Here is a 21,310-nt window from a genome sequence, read left to right on the forward strand (position 1 = left end):
ACTCTTCAGAACAAGGGGCACCTTGCATTAGGAAGCCAGATAAGCCACTAAATCTAGCTAGGCATTATATCCAAAACTGCCTTCTGCATCTCTCTCTCTCTCTCTCTCTCTCTCTCTCTCTCTCAGGGAACACGGCAGTGTTCCCAGTGTTAAGGATGCTCAGTAAAATAAGCATTCCACCATGTTAAAAGGAGTTATTGGGGGTGGGTCATTCTAGCATCCTAAAATGAAAAATATTTCACCAATCTTTCTGAAACGGAGTACTGCCAGAAAGAAATGCTGGTTTTACATACCCTGCACGTTTCAAGAAGATTGGTGAAATATTGAGGGCAAGATGTGACATTAAATGACCAAAGGAGGGCGAAGCATCTCTGTTCCAAACTGGCACAGAAATGCTTCTGGGTTGGCGACCATTTTTTTGGGCACTGATAGCTCCGAATTGGGAGCCTATCGATGCAATCCAGTTGTAGGATTGCGTTGCGCTATCCTCCCCATTGATGGAATGGCCTTTCTTTTTTCAAAAGACCATTCCATCAATTTTTAATTCTTTTTAAAAAAATCCCCATGTTTCCCTATGGGGAATCTGATAACGCAACGCATGCACCTCAGATTCCCCGGAGGGAGGGGGGAGAAGCAGGGAGAGCGTGGCCTGCGCCCATCCCCAAGAGATGAGGTAAGTGGGGGGGGGCTTGTCTGGAGCCACCGCTGCAGTTCGTGCAGCAGCAGCAGCGGGTCCAGGTAAGGGGCCAGGCAGGAGGGGGGGCCTTACCTGCTCCAGCGGCAGCAGGCCCGGGTTTGAATTGAGCCCCCAGCTCCACCCGGAAGCAAGGCAGCAGGTGCAGCCTTGCTTCCGCTGGGGCCAGGCGCTCAGTTCAACCCCTGGCCCGCCGCTGAAGGAGCAGGTAAGTGAAAGGGGGGGGGCTTGCCTGGAGCCGCCACCGCATTTTGTGCGGCAGCGGCGGACCCAGGCGTGGCGGCGGGGACACTTACCTGCTCCGTCGGCGGCGGGCCCGGGTTTAAATTGAGCCCCCGGCTCCTCCCGGAAGCTAGGCCGGGTGGAGCCGGGGGCTCAATTTAAACCCGGGCCCGCCGCCGACAGAGCAGGTAAGTGTTCCCGCCGCCACGCCTGGGCCTGCCGCCACTGCCGCACAAACTGCGGCAGCAGCTCTAGGCAAGCCCCACCCCACCCCTTCACTTACCTTCTCCAACCTGGGATGCTCTAAACAAAAAAAGAAGTAGGTGGCTCTAAGTTGTTCATCCTCAGTTTTCCACAACCCCACAGTCACCTCTGCATATCCTATTCTCCATCCTGTCCTCATGGTTTATCTGCTTTGGGAGAGTGAGAATTTCACTGGTACTTTCTGCCTCCTTAGGGAGGATGTGGCGTTAAGGCTTGTGAGCCTTAACTCCCAATTTCCCCGCTTTTTGGTGCTTGGTTAAAAAGTGTACATCCTTAACGTTGTTTTGTAAACCGTAGGTTTATTAGGGGTGTGCACAGACCCCCCGCTCCGCCCCGCGGGCCGATCCAAAAATTTCGGGTCGGCCCCGCTCGGGTCGGAGCTCCGCAGTGGAGGGGAGTGGCGCCAGGTAATGTCATGCCCTGCATGGAACCGGAGTCGGGAGATGAGGGGGAGGTGGCAGAGGCTGGACCCAGTGCAGAGGGGCCTGGCTCAGGAGAAGAGAATGGACTGGCAGAGGCTGTGGCAGAGCCTCAGGGAGAGGAGCCAAGGCCAGCAGGAACCTCTGCCAGCTCTGAGGGCTTGATGCCAGCAAAGACTCTGGAAGAGCCGCAGGGATCTGGGGAGGAGAGGGACCAGCCCAGTTTCAGCCAGTTAAGGGCGGACAAGTCCACCCGAAGGCGGTCTAGCCGCCTTCAAGAGAAACGCCAAGCAATCAGAGATCAGCTGCGGAACGCTGACTCAGCACTCTGACTGAGGATAAAAGGAGCAGCCAGGAGCCCTGCCAAATTGTCAGAGATTATCTGAGCTCTTCGGTGGAAGCTGGCTCCCAGAGCTCTTGAGCACGCACCTCGCTCCAGATCCCGAGTTCCTGAACCCAGCCTTGACTCCCGGACCCCGTGACCACGCCTGACGACTTCCGGAATCCTGTGGTAACCTTGGACTGCCTCTGACAACATTTACCCGTGCCTACTCCTGTGACCTTTGGACTGCATCTCTGGACCTTGCTTCCGAAGTCTGTAACTGCAATAAATTCCTTGTTACTAAGATACCAACTGTGTGAGCTTATCTTTGTCAAGCCACTTGGCAGCTTTCCCGGACAGGTAAGGAGAGGAGGGTGGGAGGTTTACCGGGCCCTGCCGCCATCGCCACCCGTGCAGCGATGGCAGCAGAGCCCGGTAAGGGACCAAGGGGGAGGGGGGCCTTACCTGCCTCCGTCCGCGGTCCGTCGGCGTCTTCAATTGAGCCCGCAAGTGGCCCAGACTTCCTGGTTGAACCGCGGGCTCAATTGAAGACGCCGACAGACCGCGGACGGAGGCAGGTAAGGGAGAGGAGGGTGGGATGCAGGATGCTGGATCCCTGCTCCTTGGGTGCTCAGCACATCCTGCCTCTCCCTTGCCAGCTGCTGAGACTTCAACAGCCATTCCCACCCACCCACCCACCCAAATACATATTTTCACAAACATATGGACTTGAAATGCTGTGGTTCTCAAAATAGTAGCTGGGTTCTGAATTGCTGATTGAGGGGTCAGGGCAGGGGACTGAGACTGGAATATTGTGAACCGCCCAGAGAGCTTCGGCTATTGGGCGGTATAAAAATGTAATAAATAAATAAATAAAATAAATAAATATTGTGAAGAACCTCTCAGAAATGGTTTTGTCTTGTTGTCTCATGAGGACTGTTGCTTTTGTGTTCTTCTTGTGGGCATCCTAGAAGGTCAGTGTGTAGGAAACAAGGTCAAGAGTATAGAAAACTTGCTGGACTAGACCTTTGAGCTAAACTTGTAAAACTGTTTATCTCAGGGAAGCAAGACAAATCACTTAATCTCACTGTAGACAGGCTATGTTGGACTACCTCTTAGAGTGAACTCAGCCGAAGCAAAGCAAGCTTGATTTACAAGGAGGCAGACAGGATTCTTCAAAATTTGTCAGACAATACTTTTTATTAGGGCCTACCAGGATGTCCCTAAATAATGAGCAAGTCTCTCTTGAACTCAGAACTCCTAGATGTGGGACAAGATTGTTGTCATCTTAGGCCTTAGCCAGACCTACCAGAAAGTCCGGGGGAGACGAGGAGAGACCTCGCGTTGCAATTAACGCGAGATCTCGCCCTTGTTTACACGTAAGGCGCAACAACCTCAGGAAGAGAGGCGTCGCGCCCGCCATGTGTTTTTTTTTAAAGGGGACGGAGCACACGAACGGTCGTGCGCAAAGGTAAGTTTTTTTAAAAAATTCATTTCATTTCCCCGCTCCCCCCACTCTAACCCCAATGGGCACAGCACTCCCAGCTCCGCACAAGTAATTGCGCGGAGCTGGGTAAACCCACGGAAATGGGCCACATGCTCCGCGGTCTCGGGCTCAGCCCGAGACCGCGGAAAAAGCAGGCCCAAAGTGTAGGGTTGTATCCTGGGGCAAGGGAGGGATGATCCTTCCCTGATCCCGGGATCCCCTGTGCGTCATCTGGACACACAGGGATGATCCCGGGGTTCACCCCGGGATATAGCCTGGTCTAGCTAAGGCCTTAGTCTAAGTGATTTCCAAGGACAACCGCACACATGCACTTTGGACATAGCCATGACTCCTTTTCTTTCTGCATTGTGATGCCTACCACACACAATGCCTGACCCAAAGATCACTTCCTGTTTTCCTTGCAAACTGCTTTGGCAGAATGATTCCAATAAAAATAAAAGGACCTGTTGCATGACTTCATGTCTTCCAGCTTCTTTTTCATAATAAAATAATGAGGACTAGAGCTACATAACATCCATAAATACTTTTGTAAGGAAACACTCCAGTAAGATTTTATGCAAAATTAAATCCTTTTAAGCTGTACGTGATAATTGCATCACCATCACCCCCCTCTCCCTGCCTCCCTCCCTCCCTCTCTCTCTCTCTGCTGGCATCCCAAAAGAATGTGTCCATGCCCAAAAATCAGTGATGCAGCTGTTGGTGATACTTTCTCCTGCAAAATGTTATGAACAGTGTTTTTGAAAGGGAAGAAACAGAGCCAGTGTTGAGGGAGCATGGGAGTTATAGGCCAGAACATCTGGAAGGACATGAGTGCTCTAGGGGAGGGGGAGGGCTGTCTTTCTCAAACTTGGATCTTTGTGGAAATGCCCTGCTCATGCTGCAGTAGCGAATCCAGTGGTTTTGAGGGAGTGCAGCCCCCCAGGTTTAATACTGGTGGTCTCGGTGGATGCCCTCTTCTGGACTGAGTTACTGCAGGTTGCTCCGAGGCTTAGCTGCTTCCTCTCTCCACAGATGGCTCTCCTACCTCTTGCTGTTCATCCTGGACTTGGTGATCTGCCTTATTGCCTGCCTGGGACTTGCTAAGCACTCCAGATGTCTGCTTATTACGTGAGTACGCACAGTCATTGGAATGGGCGGCAGAGAGTTTAGCATATGCACACACATAGTGCCCAGGGACCTGACATTGTCCGACTGTCTTAGAGGCAAGAGTGTATTCACGTCTCCCCCCCAAAATGATGTTTAGCAGAGGCCTGTAGTGGGAGCTTGTTAATTCCCTATCTTGCCGCCTTGGAAGAATGGGTTTCTTCCGATTGGTGTGGTCAGTATGGAACTGATAGAGTTATTTGATGCCTCTCATTTCCACCATCTAGCTCTCCCTATGTAGGAGCTCTGGCATCTGGGAAGTAAGAGCTGCAGATCTTTCCAAGGGATCAGGGAGGAGGGATCTAAGATCAGATCTCTCCCCTCTAAGGTTGGACCTCTGTCTTCGACCTCAGAGAGTGGGGAGATCCAATTTGTCCTCTGTCTCCTTGGGATGCTGTCCCCTTGGGCCATAGGATCGTAGCCTAATTAGTGGTGGGATTCCTAGTTCCCAGCCTTGCCCCTTTCTCAGTGAACCCCACTTCTTCCCTCCTTCAGTTTGCCTTTTGTCCACAGGATGCTGTGCTGTGGGCTTTTCACACTCATTCTCAGCTGGGCTTCCTTTGCAGCAGATGTTTCAGCAGCAGTGGTAAGCACAAGGATTGTGTCAGGGCTGTTTGCTTCCTGTCTCCCTTAGGTTGAAGCTGGGCTTTCTTTGAAGGCTGAACCCATAGCTGCTCTCCATGCATCATGTTGGCTTCTATGCATTTTTTGTGTGTGCTCCCTGCCTGGCTAACCTAGTAGCTCTCCCTGGTAACTGGGTTCTGTCTAACCTGAGCTTTCTGGCGTGGAGCTGATTTTTAGAGGCAATGAAACGTTTTGAACCCCTTGCTAGGCCTCCGGCAGGCCTCCTTGCATTCAGGTTTCCAGAATAACGCAGTCTCTTGGTTCCATATTCATTTGTCACAAACATGTTTGCAGTGGTAATCTCAGCCCTCTTTAACAAGCTCTTAATTGTGTGTTGTTCAGGCAGGGCTTAGGCATGCATATCTTCTGCAGTTAGCTTTGGGGAGTGGGAGAAGCAGCTGGCTCCTAGTTTCCATTTTTGCCATTCACAATCTAGTCTGTTCCATTTTCTCAGTAGCTGGATGCATCAAGGAGATCCATTTGAACAGGAGGCATTTTACTAATATTACAGCCTCCCCGTTGTTCTGCTTTCATTCACCACCCCAAAAGGCTGAGTTTGTGGCTGCGGATGTTTTCATTCATGATGCCAAAAGCACCTTGTGCACATTGTTTGCACATGTGTATGACTGTTGTACATTCAGGGAAGATAGCGGAAGAGTAATATTTTAATCCACCTCCATAGAAAGCCTCAAAACCTTCAAATCAGATGTGCACATTTTACATGTGGGAAATGCAAAGACCAGTTTTTAAGCCTCAGACAGATTTTAAGCCCTCTTCCAGCCCTGGTGGCTCCCTTTTGAAAATTCTGATTCTCACAGGGTACCAGTGACTTCTGCATGGCCCCAGATAAGTTCATCATGAACATGACGAAAGGGGACCTCAGTGCAGGTAAGGTTATTTCTTTTGGCACTGTTTGGGAAATGCAGGCAAGCCCTGCCTCGGGTGAGAGTCAGCTGAAGAGAAGGGGTGCTAACTGACTGTGGTGCGTTGTGCCCTGCCACCACACCACATAAGCAAGCATTGCTCCCCAAGGGGCCTCCGTGGCACCCCTTGCCCTCCAGAGGTTTGAGATTTTTAAACCTCATCAGCCCCAGCCAGCATAACTAGTGGTCCTGGACGATGGGAGTTGCAGTCCAAAACAGCTGGAGGGCACCAGCCTTGGGAAGTCTGCCCTGATGTGTAGAGCTCTCAGGGAATAATGCTGCAGGCATGGATTAAGAACATGCACAGCCGTGGAGAGGGTGCCCATGGTTGCAGTTACGCTTGCATCTCCCGTTGCCTTTGGCTCAAAGAATATTCCGCTTAGTTAAGAAGGACGTTTTCTTCGACCGCTGTCCAGCTAATCCTCTCTCCTCCTCTTATCAGTTTCATTTTTGCAGCTGGTAAATGTGGAAGAGCGCTTGAAACCCCCTTAATTGCCTCTCCACTGCTGATAAGCACAGAAGCTCTTCTTTGCAGCCAACGATGGACATGAAATGAGAAGCCAGGGTACACGTCAGGGGGGTCACCTGTCCTCTAGTAACATTTGTGCTTTTCCTTGGGTAGCCCAGATTTAAAGAGGCAGCCTTTCCTCTGAGACTCTTAATGCACCAGTCTCCTCATAGGGGTTCAGGCGTGCTGCAACAAATTCTCCTCAAAGAAAAGCCAGGTTGAACTCAGGCAATTAATTATACCAATTGGGCTGTTTTGCATAATCCTAAACTTTGATTACAATGTGGAGAGGGTTTTTGACTAACTTCAAATATTTTAGTTGCAAGAATTAGGAGTGATAGGGAAGGAGAGATGGGATGATAGCCTGTTAGGCAGTCGAACAGGAATGGGTATATAGGGCATAGATTACTCCTGGCTATTGGAAGCCCTGCCAAAAGCTCCCTTTTGTTAATGTTTGCTGGAGACTTAAGAGCTGTGTGTTTTTCTGAAGCTGACGGCTCAAATTTCACTTTCCCTCCCTTAAGGCAGAACTGTATATTTGGGGGGGGGACTTGCTGGAGAGACTCAGTGGGTGCCAGAAGGGCGAAGGAGGAGTGGTGGGTATTAACCTTCTCATTCGCCAGTTATCCTCTGTGAATGCCCCATGCATTCAGAGTAAGGGACAGGCAGTTTTTACCTTCCGTGAAAGCTGACGCTCTTGCAAAGCCCTACTTTGACACCACATTCTGTCCTATGTGGCACATGGAATATGCGCACCCTGCCCTTGCTTTTGGCCTTGGCATCAGTTTGGCGTAACCCTTAGACCTAAAGCATCAATGGAAAGCAGTCCTGACGGCTATATGTGCTACCTCCAGTGTCAGAAGCATTGTGCCTATGTACACCCGTGGCTGGGGAACATGGGTGGGAGGGTGCTGTGTCCCTCATGTCCTGCTTGTGGGTTTCCTGTAGGCAGCTGGTTGGCCACTGTGCAAACAGAATACTGGGCTAGATGGATCCTTGGCCTGATCCAGCAGGTCTCTTACGTTCTGAGCTTTTCTGCAGCATCTCCCCTTCAGCAATGCTAGGCAGAGTCAACATTGCAAAAGGAGTCTCTCTGTGCTGTGTTGTATCATCTACTGAGATGTTGTGTTCAAAGCTGACACAGTCCTAGTTTGGATTTGGACTTGCTAAAGTTATGTTGACTATAGGTGCCACACACTAACCTCTGACTCACTTTGCTTTGTAGAGATCGTACAATACTACCTGTATTGCACCCAAAGTCTGACCAACCCCTTCCAGCAGGTAAAGTCCCTGGCCATGGGCAAGCACTAGTGGTGATAAGTCTTCACTAGTATGTCTCTAGTCTACCTGGAGTGGGAAGAAGCAGCCATATTTTCAATCTGTGAATGAATTTGCCATTAGATGATAGGTTCTGTTTGTGTATGGGGAGAGTTTGTGAGCATTCCCTCTCTTTTAGTGATGTCTGGCTAGAAAAGGAATCTTACATTGCAAGATCCATCACTGACATCTCCTTATGTAACACATGTGGCTATGGTTTCCCTAAATCCCCCTAGCTTTCTATGACCATCTCTACATTAGGGGAAAATCACCCTGCCTTTCCGGGGCTGCTCCTTTGAATGATTGTGATGGGCTTCATTATACAGGAGTACAGGGGCAACATGTGGTTTGAATTGCTGACCACATGCTTTGTAATTGAAAACTTCCTTTTCTTTCATAGCCTTGGATTTTTCAGAAGAATTGGGATATCCAGGGTGGGGGTTAGAACAGATAATTGGGGGAAAGTGTGGGAGACATGCAGGAAACTGATGGTGTCATCTAAAGGACCCACAAACTTCTGTGAGTGGCCATTCATAAATGGGAGTGAAAAACAAGCCAAAGGCGGAGGCGAACCAAGGATATCTTCTGCAAAATATTATTTGTAAAAAAGTTTAATGAAAGTGCCAAGTCCCTATGTGTTTCGGACGCAATGCGTCCTTCCTCAGGGCTTATTTTTGACAAGTTTTTTGCAGTTGTCTGCTCCGTGAAGCTTAGTACTTCACGGAGCAGACAACTGCAAAAACCTTGTTAAAAATAAGCCCTGAGGAAGGACACATTGCGTCCGAAACGCGTAGGCACTTGGCACTTTCATTAAACTTTTTTACAAATAATATTTTGCAGAAGATATCCTTGGTTCTGCCTCCGCCTTTGGCTTGTTTTCACTCCCTCACAGGGTTTTCCTTCTTTTTCCGCACCAGTTACAAATGGGCCATATACCACTGGTGTGGAGACGCTCTATACCTCTCTGTGGAAAGGATCAACCATTCAGTTAGAACCATAAAATAGTTCTAAGAGAGCCCTTCGGTACAACAACTTTCACAGGAGAAAAAAGATGTCTGATGTTTTGACTAGTGCTGCAAAAGTGGGCGGGGGGGGGGGGTGGCTCCAAGAATTTGGAATGGGCTCATATCAACCTGCTTACTGCAAGGTAGTGAAGATCTCCCTGACTTCGTATTCAAGAGCCTGAGAGTAAAAGATTGGCTAATGGATTACCTACCATATTCCTTGTTTGCAGGCCCTGACCATCTACCAGCGCTCCCTTACGACCATGCAGATCCAAATTCAGGGCCTCATGCAGTTTGCTGTGCCTCTTTTCCCTACAGCGGAGGTAAACAGCGCCCGGAGCATTGTATTATTCTATAGAACTGGGGTATAATGATCTTTTTGTGGAGGCTTCTATGTTATGCACATTGTGTATGCTTAGAACTGGTGGCTTAAATAAATCTCTTTTCAAGGTGTAGGGTTTGGTGAGGACTGGGCTGGTAATATGAGAAGAGGGACACTTATTCAGGATGAAGAATGTTGGGTTCTCTCCTGGACAGGCTGATAGTAGAGCAAACAGCAGAAGGAGTAACGCATCTAGGTGATAGGCCGTATAGGGCGAAAGGGCTACAGGAAAGGATTTAGGTGGGTTACCATAGCAGCAGGAAGCCATTTTCAGGACACTGAGGAAGTGCAGTTTTATAGGGGTGAGGGCCCAGTCAGCAGTTAACCTGGTCATGACTTTGCATACCTTGAAGAATTATGGACTAGTTTTATGAATTCTTAGTTGCAGTTCTGGCCCTTAATCTCAGAGCTGCCTATGACCAGGGAAACTATCCTGTTACCTTTTGGACCAAGGCCATGTTTTTTGACACGGAATAAGTCCAGTTCAGGCATTATCCCTTATGTGATTGGCAGCTGTGCGAGGGGGAGAGTGGGGCCTCACCCCCTGGCCCTGGTCTCACCCATCCAGCATGGTTGCACTGTAGGGCATCTGAAGAAGAGGGAGCACCTGCTGTGTGATATGGGACCCTGTGCAGTGGTGGTGCTAAATCAAGGGGGCAGCCCCTACGTGTAGAACAGGGTGCCTTCTGCAGGTGTGCCCGCCCCAATGGTCTTACAGAGGGGGCAGCTCTGCTCTGCCCCTCATGTGATTATTAACTGTGTGAGGTAAAATGCCCAAATAGAGCTATAGCAGTATGCTGGCTGGGAGAGGGTGGGAGTTGTAGTCCAAAATATCTGGAGAACGCCAGGTTGGGGAAAGCTGGGCCATAGGGATGTTAGTAGCCAACAGCAGCACAAAGAGTAAGAGCCCTGAGCTACTTCATAGGGTTTTGCGTCATGGTACCGGGCCATGCACACTAGTTTTGTCTCCGTTTCTGGTTGTATTGGGGAAGTAGATCCAGTATGACTGCTAGGCCATCGTACTGGATCTATAGTCACCTCTTCTCTCCGCTGAGAATATGCCACTTCCGGTCACTGCTTCCCCCTTGCTGCAGAAAGATCTGCTTGGAATACAGCAGCTGCTGAATTACTCTGAGACTAGCCTCCACCAACTGACTGCCATGTTGGACTGCAGAGGCCTGCACAAAGTAAGTGGCGTGAGGCACGGCGCGCTTTGGGGTGTGTGGGCTATTAGTTCTGTTGGCACCGGACCAAGACGCTTCCCCTCCTCTCTGTGTTTTACTCCTCTCCAACTAAAGGATTATCTGGATGCCTTGATCGGGATCTGCTACGATGGGGTGGAAGGCTTGCTTTACCTCATTCTCTTCTCTCTCTTGGCTGCTGTGTCCTTCTCCACCATCATCTGTGCCATGCCACGCGCCTGGAAGCATTTAGCCAGCAGGTAAAATGGACCAGTCTCCCAGGAACTCCCCCACACTGGGAACCAAATAACCTTGCTAATTAGGGAGGGTTTTTAATAATAATAATAATAATAATAATAATAATAATAATAATAATAATTTTTAAAAAATTATTTATTACCCGCCTCTCCCTTTAGATCGAGGTGGGGAACAACATTAGAACAGGAATCAATACATCTTAAAAATTCATGATTTAACATTGATCTGGATAGGCCTGCCGGAAAAGGCTAGTCTTTAAAGCTGCCTTAAAATCACACAAGAGTTAATTTTACGAATCTCCTCCGGCAGGCCATTCCACAATCTGGGGGCGACAGAAGAAAAGGTCCTCTGGGAAACTGAAGTCAGCCTAGTTTTAGCTGACTGAAGTAAGTTCACCCCAGAGGACCTGAGTGTGCGGGGCGGACTATATGGGAGGAGGCGATCCTGCAAGTAACCTGGACCCAAACTATTTAGGGCTTTAAAGGTAATGACCAACACTTTGTACATTGCCCGGAAATTAATTGGCAGTCAGTGGAGTGTTTTTAATGTTGGTGTAATGTGGTCACCCCTAGGTGTACCAGTGACCAACCTGGCTGCCATATTTTGAACTAGTTGAAGTTTCCGAAATAGGTACAATGGTAGCCCTATGTAGAGCGCATTGCAGAAGTCAAGCCTTGAGGATCAACACAATAACCATTGGTGTTATGCATCTCTGTGTTTAAACATCTGAAGCCTCCATATCCTTGCTGGCGGGAACAGTGTAACCAGAATCACAGGCTGATCTCTTTATCTTCCCTGACCATGTGCAAGAGCTGTGCAGATTAAGGGTTCCTATCAGAGAGCCTCCAGAATGGTCCCAGATCCTGGCCAGTGGAGGTTACTCTAGGTTGCGTAGGAGCCTGGTCTAGCTAACGTGACATGAGGTTACCTGGTAATGCTCCTGCATAGCCTCCTAGAAGCTACTTATGGGGCCCATAAGTCTGTTGCTGAGCAGCTGCCTCACATTGATTGATTGATTGGATTTCTATACTGCCCAATAGCTGAAGGGGCAGTATATCTGGACGGTTCACAAAAACAAAACAACAACCAGGTCCTCTGCACTCATCCTTCATTTGCCAGGGGGGAAATGCAGCAATAAGAGAAGAGGACAGACCAACAGATATGTGCGCCAGTGTGGGAGAGGGAGGCAACAAAGGAAGGTTCTCCCTCCTTTCCTCCATCTCTTGCATGCCCCTTAATGGGTATTCTTGGTGCTTAAAGCATCAATTCCCTCAGCTTGCAAGCTTCATGTCCTACTTCCACTATTAAAATAGAGGTGAAAGGAACACCACGAGATCCTTACGCTTCTCTTTGTGTTCCTGTTCAGCACATGAACCAGGGTTGGGTTTCCATGGAGACACTTGAGTTTGCTGCCATGGAACAAGACAGGAGAAGCTCTCTTTTTCAGATACAACTGCTAATGACTTACAAGAGAGAGCCTACACAAAAGGGATCTTAAAAACCATCTGAGATCCTGAAATCTGCCTCTTTACCCAAACCAGGGCCGTTTCTTCTTCTTTTGCCAATATATCCAGTGAAGCATGCTCTTCTCCAGCACCGAGACGTGTAGCCTTGGTCTCGGCATAACATGACCTTTTGCTGGGCATGACCAGGGCTTCAGTTGGTGTCTCAGACTGGTGCTACTGGGTTGTTTTCCCTTCTTCTCAGAGACCGTGATTACGATGACATAGACGAAGAAGACCCCTTCAATCCACAGGCCCGCCGGATAGCGGCCCACAACCCCACCCGTGGGCAGCTCCGCAGTTTCTGTAGCTACAGTAGCAGCCTGGGCAGCCAGACAAGTCTTCAGCCTCCAGCACAGACCATCTCCAATGCCCCGGTGTCTGAGTACATGTAAGTACAAGATGCCTGAGATAGCAGTGTCAGCACCTACGCCCGTATCCAGGCCTGTGGGGTTCCCAAGGTCACCGCAGAGATACTCGTAAGCTGTTTGGGTGTCTTGGATGCCCAGGTGTGCCTCTCATCCTTACTTCTCTAGTCTCTGGTACCACATGCGCCTGCTGAGACCCATGCTGCTTTCCATACTTGGTTCCATCGCTTCATCCCTTTCTGAGAACCACTGTGTCTATCCATACCACCGCCTCAGCAACTGGCAACCCAGTGACCCTCATAGACCCGTGTAGGACAGATATTCCAACCACCCAATAGATGAGCCGGCACAGGATCACTGAAAGATCTTAAATCTCTGGCAATTGCCTTCCCATTAAAGAAAAGAAAGATAGAAAACCTTGCAAATCTCACTTACAAGTTGTGGCTGCCTTTTAAAAAGGCTGCCTTTTAAAAAGAAAAACCCATGGATGCAGTCCTTGAAATGCTAATAGCTAGAGAAGGTGTGAAAAGTGTTATTGCCATGACAGACGAAAGGGATAAAGCAATACTGCTTGCTAGAACAGATGTTGGCTAATATATTGCAAGCATTTGATTTCACACAGAGCATTTTATTGATTGATTGATTTTATTTGTGTCATTTATTTACCTCTGAGTATAGTACAATCTCTCAGTGGTTTATTTTCCATACTGTGTTAACATCTAAGTTTGCATCCTCTTCTACCAAAAGGTCACTGCCCACTTACATATCTTTAGCAGTTTGTTATCTAGGGAACGAGAAGCACGTGCTGTCTCAGTTTCGAAATGGCTCCATCAGGCTGCCACTTGATAAGGAAAGACTTGCCCACTTCGCTCCTCTGTGCTCCTTCCCATCCGTTTGATTCATCTGCTTAGCCGCTGGTTTCCAGCAGATTAGAAGGGCATGATCAATGAACAGTAATAACGGGGTGAAGAGGAAGGGGGTTAGGTCCATAGTGCTACACCCTAGAAGAGGGGTAGGCAACTTTTTTGGACCTGTGAACCCATTTCGCAACTTGCAAAACTCTCCTGGGCACCACTACAAAATGGCTGCCATGAGAGGTGTGGCTAGTCCCAAACAACAAGTAATTCTGCCCCAAAGACAAGGCAGAGGTGGGGTCTGAGCCCCAACACACTAAACAGTTCCTTTGAACCCACAACTGGTAAGGAAATGTGTTAATCTTCGTATGTTTGTTTAAAGTGGGAGGGGTAGGGTGCATTGGGGACTTCCAAGAAAAGTGTCAGGGGGGTGCACTGGTGCCCACGTTCACCCTACTGCCCACCCCTGTATTAGCAGGCACGCCTGGATGTTGCCAGTCTTACCAGATGTAATATTCCATTAAAGACGACGTATCATGGTGCAGTTCCTTTGCCCTCAGAAAACAGCAGCCTGTGAAGTGGAGCTGGGGTGCAGAACCTCTGGGTGATGTCATGTCACATCTTCTTTAGCCAAACATAACAAGGGAAGGAGATGTAGGTTGGCAGCAGTCATGTGGACCTTGGGTAACAAGCAGTTTGGACTTCAGCCAGCTGTTGAACATTTATCAGAAGCAGAGTCAAGTGCTGACAATCTTTCCCTTGGTTAAATGGATCTAACATGGGATTCCCTTACCTAAGGGGAGGGGGGGGTTCCTATTGGAATAGATGTGTGGGAAGTTGTAGAAGAGGGCCTGTTTTTTATTATTATTATTTTATTTATTTATTATTACATTTATATACCGCCCCATAGCCGAAGCTCTCTGGGCGGTTTACAAAAGTTAAAAACAGTAAACATTAAAAATATACAAAATTTAAGAGCATCAAAAACAACAGTATAAAAACACTTATTCCTTGCATATAATGTTTCTGTAGCCTGTTGATAATTAAGTTTTATATTTGCAAATAAAGAAATAAAGTAAAAAATGCAATACCCAACAAACAAACCCCTCAAAATGTGTGAAGGAAGAGCCGGCCATGCTTGCTACGGCCCCTTCACTACGTTGAGATATCCCCATGAAGGGGAGGATGCAGTATGTAACACAGTCCTAAATCAGCCAACCCCATAAAGAGGTGGCCGTGTAGGTTTAAGTCCCTGACATTCAAGCATAATATTCTCCATGAAGGAGGGCGCCAGCCTTTTCCAGACGATCGAAGACTATCTCTTCTTTGCATTTGCCTTCATGCCTGATTATTCTGCCCAGAATCTTTTTAGAACCCCCCTTGTATCTAGCATATTTTATGTGCTTTATGACACCCCTTGTATCTAGTATATTTTTATGCTGTATGATATTGTATGACCAAAAAAGCGCTGCTGCATGAAAGGGGAGCTTACCAGTTGGGCTGCTGCAGGGTCACAGCATTAAAACTGCCTCTGCTCAGGAGTAGCCAAATCAGCCCCAGCCTTGGAGGTGGGGAGGGGATCACTGTGCCATTGCCCAGATGGTCCATGCCCACCTTTGCAGCTCCAAGGTTAGGAGGAAAGCTGGGCCTTGTTAATTGCTTGCCCGACGGCAGCAGCACCCTTGCTGTGGCAAACGTGGCGATTAGACATGTGGAAAACTGGTCTTTAGAAAGATCATTTAAGTCCAGATGGAACTGTAGGTTTAGAGCCCCGAATGACTCAAACTTTTGATTTCCTTTCAATGCTGCAAAACGATATTTCAGCATGTGCCAGTTTTAAAGCTACTGTGCCCAGAATGTTTCTTGCTGCCTGTTCGCAGTATAACTTAAAAGAGAAAGAAAGTGAGATTTGCTTTCCTGCCTTCTTTTCTCCAGATATAACTTCAGAAGCATTCCTTAGTCTGCCCGTTCCAGATCTGGGACAAGCGGAAGCCGATTCAAATGCACTGGTTCTGACAAGCTACAGTTAAATCCTTGCATGGAAAAGTGCCACCTAAGACTATATGACCACGTGCAAGGAGCTTTTGACGTATGGGAAAGCTTTTCAGACAAGTTGATTCCACTATGGGGGTCCAGGGATGCTACAGTCCCATGAAAGGTCTGTACCACATGCATAGCTTGCATGTGGTAGAACCTCCTGAGGGCTGCTTTCTGAGCTGCTAGTCTTTCACCTAGCTACTTGAGTGAAACCCTCAAAAGGTTAGCACAGGGTCAAAATCCCTCCTCTTCCACCCACACCCCTCTCCCTCTTTGTGTGGAATAATATTTGGGAATCACTAGGCTAGAGGTGAGCAGTTGTTGACGGCAGTCAATTTGTCTGTCACTGACTGACTTCTGATAGGCCGCCAAGAGTCCCTCCGCATCCCAAGCGGAGAGAAGAGCGCATGCGCGTGCAGCCTTTGCCTCATCTCTTTAGTCCCACGTCTCTTGTCAGGCTCTTGTCACCAGAAGCACTCACTGAGGGAAAGGGTGCTTGAGGAATATGGAGGTGTTGGGGCTGGTGTGAATCCCTTTCCCTCAGTGTGTCATATGGACCAAGGGCAGAGCTCATGAGAGTGGGGAATGGAGAGGCAAGAGAGCTGAGGTAAAGTATGGGCATGTGCGTGCTCTCTTCCCCTCCCTCACAGTGCTGCCATGGTCTGCTGGAATTCATACAGTGGCTGTCTCAATGGGCTGCAGCTGACTCTCTGTCACCCATGTACTAGACCAGCAATATTTTTCAGCGGAATGTACTATTTCTGATGAAAAGGATGATTGGTTTGGCATTATTACTTCTTCTTAAGCAGCCGGCTCATTGAGTTAGCACCTCTTCTTTCCCTTCTTCCTCCCCCCACACCCCTGCCCCCAACAAAGATTGGCTGCTTCTGTAAGAATGTGAACAGAGATGTTTCCCAAGCCAAAGACTCACAACGGAGTTCATTTTAATAGACTGTCCTCCTGATCTAACTCCTCTCTACCTGCAGGAACCAAGCTGTGCTCTTTGGTGGGAACCCACGCTATGAAAACGTCCCACTGATTGGAAGAGGATCGCCTCCCCCCACGGTACGGTGGGCGTCAGAGGCCAAATCATTTTTATAACAGACCCTTTATTCCCTCTGCTTTTACTAACACACTCTCTCTATAGACAAATATGTTTTTTAACAAAAATTGGGACGAGAAAGCCTCCTGCTTTTGTCAAAAGCCAAAATAGTTTTGTTTCTGATGTTAGAGATGAGGAAAAGAGCTTTTTTTTTTCTCTCTGAATGCAGACCTTTCAGAAAATGACAGAGGTTCATATCTGCTGAAAGGTGGAAACTGTTGCAGGAAGTCCTGCCTTTTTGGAGGCTGGCATTTCTTGTTCCCATAGTTGTTTAGCTGCATCACCTATGACCAGCTACTGAGGGTACAGTTCATGGAGACTGCACCCTCGCTGGGCCAGCTATGGGCAACTGTGTTGCAATAGCATGGAGAACAGTTTCATGTTATGGTATTGGTCCTGGGTCCACTTGTCACACCTGGGAACTGTTCTGTGAGGCTCTCCTGCAAGCATTGACAGATTTTTTCCCACTGATAGCTATGGCTTTGCATTTTCTCCCCACCACTCCCACGATACAACCATGTCACACAGTGCCATAAATATATATTATTTCCTCTGTGCGCATTTAGTATTTTAATTTTCTTCCTTCTGGAGAAAAGAGTTTCCAGTTCTAACCATCTAGAAGATGAGTATATATATATTTTTGCTTGCTTTTTTTTTATAACCCTTTCAAGTTTTTCTTCAGACTTATTTCATTATAAGCAGAGGCACTCTTATTAAGTTTGGCACAATGTTCCTTTAAAGCACATCTTGCCTGCTAACATTTGCTTTGTTTTTGCATCAACTGTTTTGGAGCTATGTTGCCCTTCAAGAGTAAGTCACTTAATTCATTTTTTGTTGTTGTTGTATCTTTTCATTGTTTGGGGCTACAGTTTGTTTTGGGGTCTCCCCACCCCCACCCCGTTCCTGATGACTTTCCATAATTTACTTCCCTGTGTTGTGAAATTCCCCTCCCCTTGTAAAGAATAGAATCTCTGGAATCTGGGCTTTTACAAATGCCAGACCTTTGCCACATTCTTTGATTTGCAGTAGGTGTGTTTAGGCTTAGTGGATGATAACTGGAGGGCTTTCCCAGCTCTGTGCAGGATGGAACTCTGGAGAAAACAACGCTTTCCCCCAGAATTTCAGGCACTTTCCATTTCTCCCATAAGATGATTCATTGCTGGGGCCTGCTGCATCTATTTTGAGTGTGGTGCTTTTATTGGAGCCAAAAAACTAAACAAAAAAACCATTGATTAGTCTGTAGGCCAAATTATCCCAACTCTCATCATGCTGAGAACCTGTGATGTAAGTAGGATTTTTAAGAACTATATATTTCCAGCCAATAATGTTTTAGAGTCAGTAGAAGCTCTAAAATGTGATGCCATGAAACCTCAAAGCCACTTGTTTCATTATGGTTTACCCAACTAGAGATTTCCCTCTACAGGTAGACGAATTCCCAAGGGGCAATAAAGAGTCTTGTGGCAAATTAAAGACGAAAAGTTTTGCTGTGGCATAATCTTGTGTGGGCAGGAGCCCACTGCATTAGATGCATGAAGTGTTCCCCTCACTTGGCAGATATACACTTAGGCCATAGCTAGACCTAAGGTTTATCCCTGGATCACACAAGGGATCCAGTGCTCAGGCAGGGGCAAACCCTGGATGATCCCAGGATAAACCTTAGGTCTAGCTGTGGCCTTGGGCACAAACAGAAGCTTGGCAGGGTTGGGTGGGGGAAGTTGTTATACAAAATGAGATCAGAGCCAGAAGGCACAGCAAAGAGGGGTGTGTCGCTTTACTTGATGCACAGCACAAAAGATAAAAATGATCCAATCAAGGATAAATGAACTAATCAGAATGAGTGTGACTATTGAAATGTTAACAACAATTTTCAAAGCTGCTGAGTTGGAGGTTTGATGCTATCGAACTTGGACTCAATAGGGATTGGGAGTGGCAAGCAAGCTGACTTATAGGAAGTAATTGCCTCTCTAGATCAGGAATGCACAATCTTTTTGGCCCTGAGGACTACATCTTCCCCCACCCCCAATCCCAATCAAAGCCTATCTGCCTGCAGCGATCCCAATGAAAGCCTACCCACCTACAGGAATCCCAATCAAGACCACTATTTCCCCACTGCTATTAACAGTGGGAAAATGGTGATCTCTGCAGTATCAAGATTGGGAAGCTGAAAGACTATCCACCCAGCAATCCTGATCAAGATTGTTATCCTGACGCTGCTAATAGCAATATCAGAAAAGCAGTCTTTTCCCTACCACCCAGCTGATCCCAATCAGCTGGGCTGTGGAGAAAAGTGGGCGGGGCTACCTGATTCTTTGCAAACCACATGGAGAGTGACCGAGGGCTGCATGCAGGCCACGGGTTGCCCACTAGTGCTCTAAGTGTTATGCACATTATTCATCACCATTTAGGACTGGATCAGACTCTCTTGGCATCTTTCATTCTTTTGACCAGATTTCATTTACACTTGCGCTGTGCATGTAAAACACCTATTTCTTGCATGGCTGGAGCATTTATAGCGTCACTTTGCAATCACATCCCACCACTACCATCCACCTGCCAACAGAAGATAACATTTCATGTATGTAATGAAGTGATCTCTGGCCCATAAACATTTATGCCAATGTAAATATGTTGGACTTTAACTTCCGTTTCCCCCCACCCCCATCTGAGCAGTACTCACTCTTCTCCAGAATATTAGTCGGAATATATAGCTATATAATCACTTATTCAAGTAGAGATGTTGTAGTAAGATGTACAGCATGTATGTATTGTATATATGTAATATGCACCTTAGTATAAAATCTCCACTTGAGTAACTTCCCCAAATAGTAAAATGGTATGTACTGAGGGGTTTGTGTCAGTACAATCACGTGCCATCGTTTTAACTAAGGACCTTTTGAGGTTAGTTTCCACAGGCCCAGAGCCCAATTTAGTATACTGCTGCAGTCTTTTTGAAGCAAACAAGTTACATTCAGTCCTGGGCCTGTGATGGAGGTGATCACTTCAGCCACTTTATCACTTCAGTCTTTCATTTATTTTATTTATTAATCACCTCAGAAAATAAATTGCGCTCGGTGTTTAATAAATGGGTAATGACGCAAAATATCACCATGGATGAAAAGAAGCCTCCAAAGTGATTGTGCCTGCTAGCCTTGAATTGAATAAGAAGGGCAGGAAAATATTGGGGAACTTGTCCTTTGACTTGAGTTGTAATAAATGAAATACTTCCCTGCCTCTTGAGAATGACTAGACGAAGACCAGCTTTACATGTGACATTGATGCAGAAGAAATGGAAAGCTCCAGTGTCTCCCCACGTCCTGCTCCTCTGTCCAAAATAGATCTTTTGCCCTTTCCCCTGCCTTAGAGATGCACAGTCCTTTAATGTGGAGACAGCTTCCACGTCTTTCCTGCTAGAGAACTTAATACATTTTTATTTGGGGCAAGGTGTAAAGGACCTCATTCTGGTGTCACATCTGAAGCTGACCTGAGTATGCACTCTTGAACTCTGCATAGCAGTGTGGCACCTGATTCTGTTAGCCCTGGAGACAGATTCATGTTTGTGGTGCACCCCATATGCAAATTAGAGGCTCGTTGTACTTGTGTGAATACCCAAGTGCAGATATGGCCCTGTTTTGTTTTGTTTTGAAATCTTGAGGATCTTGTGATATATAGGTGTGTGTGTGTGTGTGTGTGTATATATAAATATATTATATATATATATATATATATATATATATATATATATGAGAGCAGAAGCCTCACAATGTGAACCAGCAAAATGTAGCCATGGCCATCCAGTAGAGGGGAACCATGGGGGCTGATTATAAATCAGGAAGAACAGAATAGGTGAAATTTGAATTACAAACCTCCACAATCTCATTTTTTAAGCCTAAGTGACAATTGTTCCATCTCTTACGGGGGCTATTTTAAAATCAGGTGTTTGAATGTTGGCACTGTGCCAGCGTGGGAGGTTTTAATCTTGCTGTTGCAGAGTTTGCATTTGGAAAAGCTCAAGGATGACGATGGAACTAAATGCTGCCAGATTAATTCGAGCCCCTCCCTCCATATTCTGAACAGTCCAATTTAAATAGGATTTAAATCCCCCCAAGGAAAGGCTTTCAAGCTTTTCTGAGTTCCAGAAAAATAGACTGTGAATAATTTTCCTTAATGCTGTGACTTGGAAAACACTATTTTCCCTCAGTTTGTTTTCTCTCTCTCTCTCTCTCTCACACACACACACACACCCAGCTGTTCCTTAATGCTATACTTCCAATAGTACCAGTATTGTGAAATCCCATTTCATCCCAGAGAGAATGGCCATTCTGCTGTTTGCCAGTTCTTTTTTTAAATACACAAAGCTGGGTACCGATTGTTCTAGAACTGGCTTTGCAAAGAAGTGGAAAGCAGGAAATACAATTTCAGGTTAAAGTTCCTGAAAACGTAGAATCATAGAGTAGGAAGAGGCTTATAAGGCCATCGAGTCTCAGTGCAAGAATCCACCTTAAAGTGAATGATGAAGCACTACAGGGTGAATGAGGTTTGTCTAGGAGGACTTGTTTCAACATGGGTTTATGAACTGGAGAGCAGGATGTGGGAGCTTTTCAGCCTTTAAAAACTAAAAACAGGCAAACCCCAAGGCAGCAACAACAACAACAACAACAATCCCTAGGGCTGCATTAAGA

General features: G+C 47.1%; 1 protein-coding gene across 1 annotated transcript in view; it reads left to right on the plus strand.

Moving 5' to 3' along the window:
- TTYH2 (tweety family member 2) overlaps positions 1–21,310 on the plus strand; it is an 83,626-nt gene that overhangs the window by 57,974 nt on the left and 4,342 nt on the right. Inside the window, exons 5-13 of the mRNA XM_063120084.1 lie at positions 4,440–4,535; positions 5,085–5,157; positions 6,014–6,083; positions 7,852–7,907; positions 9,178–9,270; positions 10,424–10,516; positions 10,628–10,770; positions 12,476–12,661; positions 16,516–16,594. Coding sequence (XP_062976154.1) covers positions 4,440–4,535; positions 5,085–5,157; positions 6,014–6,083; positions 7,852–7,907; positions 9,178–9,270; positions 10,424–10,516; positions 10,628–10,770; positions 12,476–12,661; positions 16,516–16,594 — 889 coding nt within the window. The remainder of the gene's footprint in view (positions 1–4,439; positions 4,536–5,084; positions 5,158–6,013; positions 6,084–7,851; positions 7,908–9,177; positions 9,271–10,423; positions 10,517–10,627; positions 10,771–12,475; positions 12,662–16,515; positions 16,595–21,310) is intronic.

Source organism: Elgaria multicarinata, chromosome 3, assembly GCF_023053635.1.
Source record: "Elgaria multicarinata webbii isolate HBS135686 ecotype San Diego chromosome 3, rElgMul1.1.pri, whole genome shotgun sequence".
Taxonomy (NCBI): domain Eukaryota; kingdom Metazoa; phylum Chordata; class Lepidosauria; order Squamata; family Anguidae; genus Elgaria; species Elgaria multicarinata.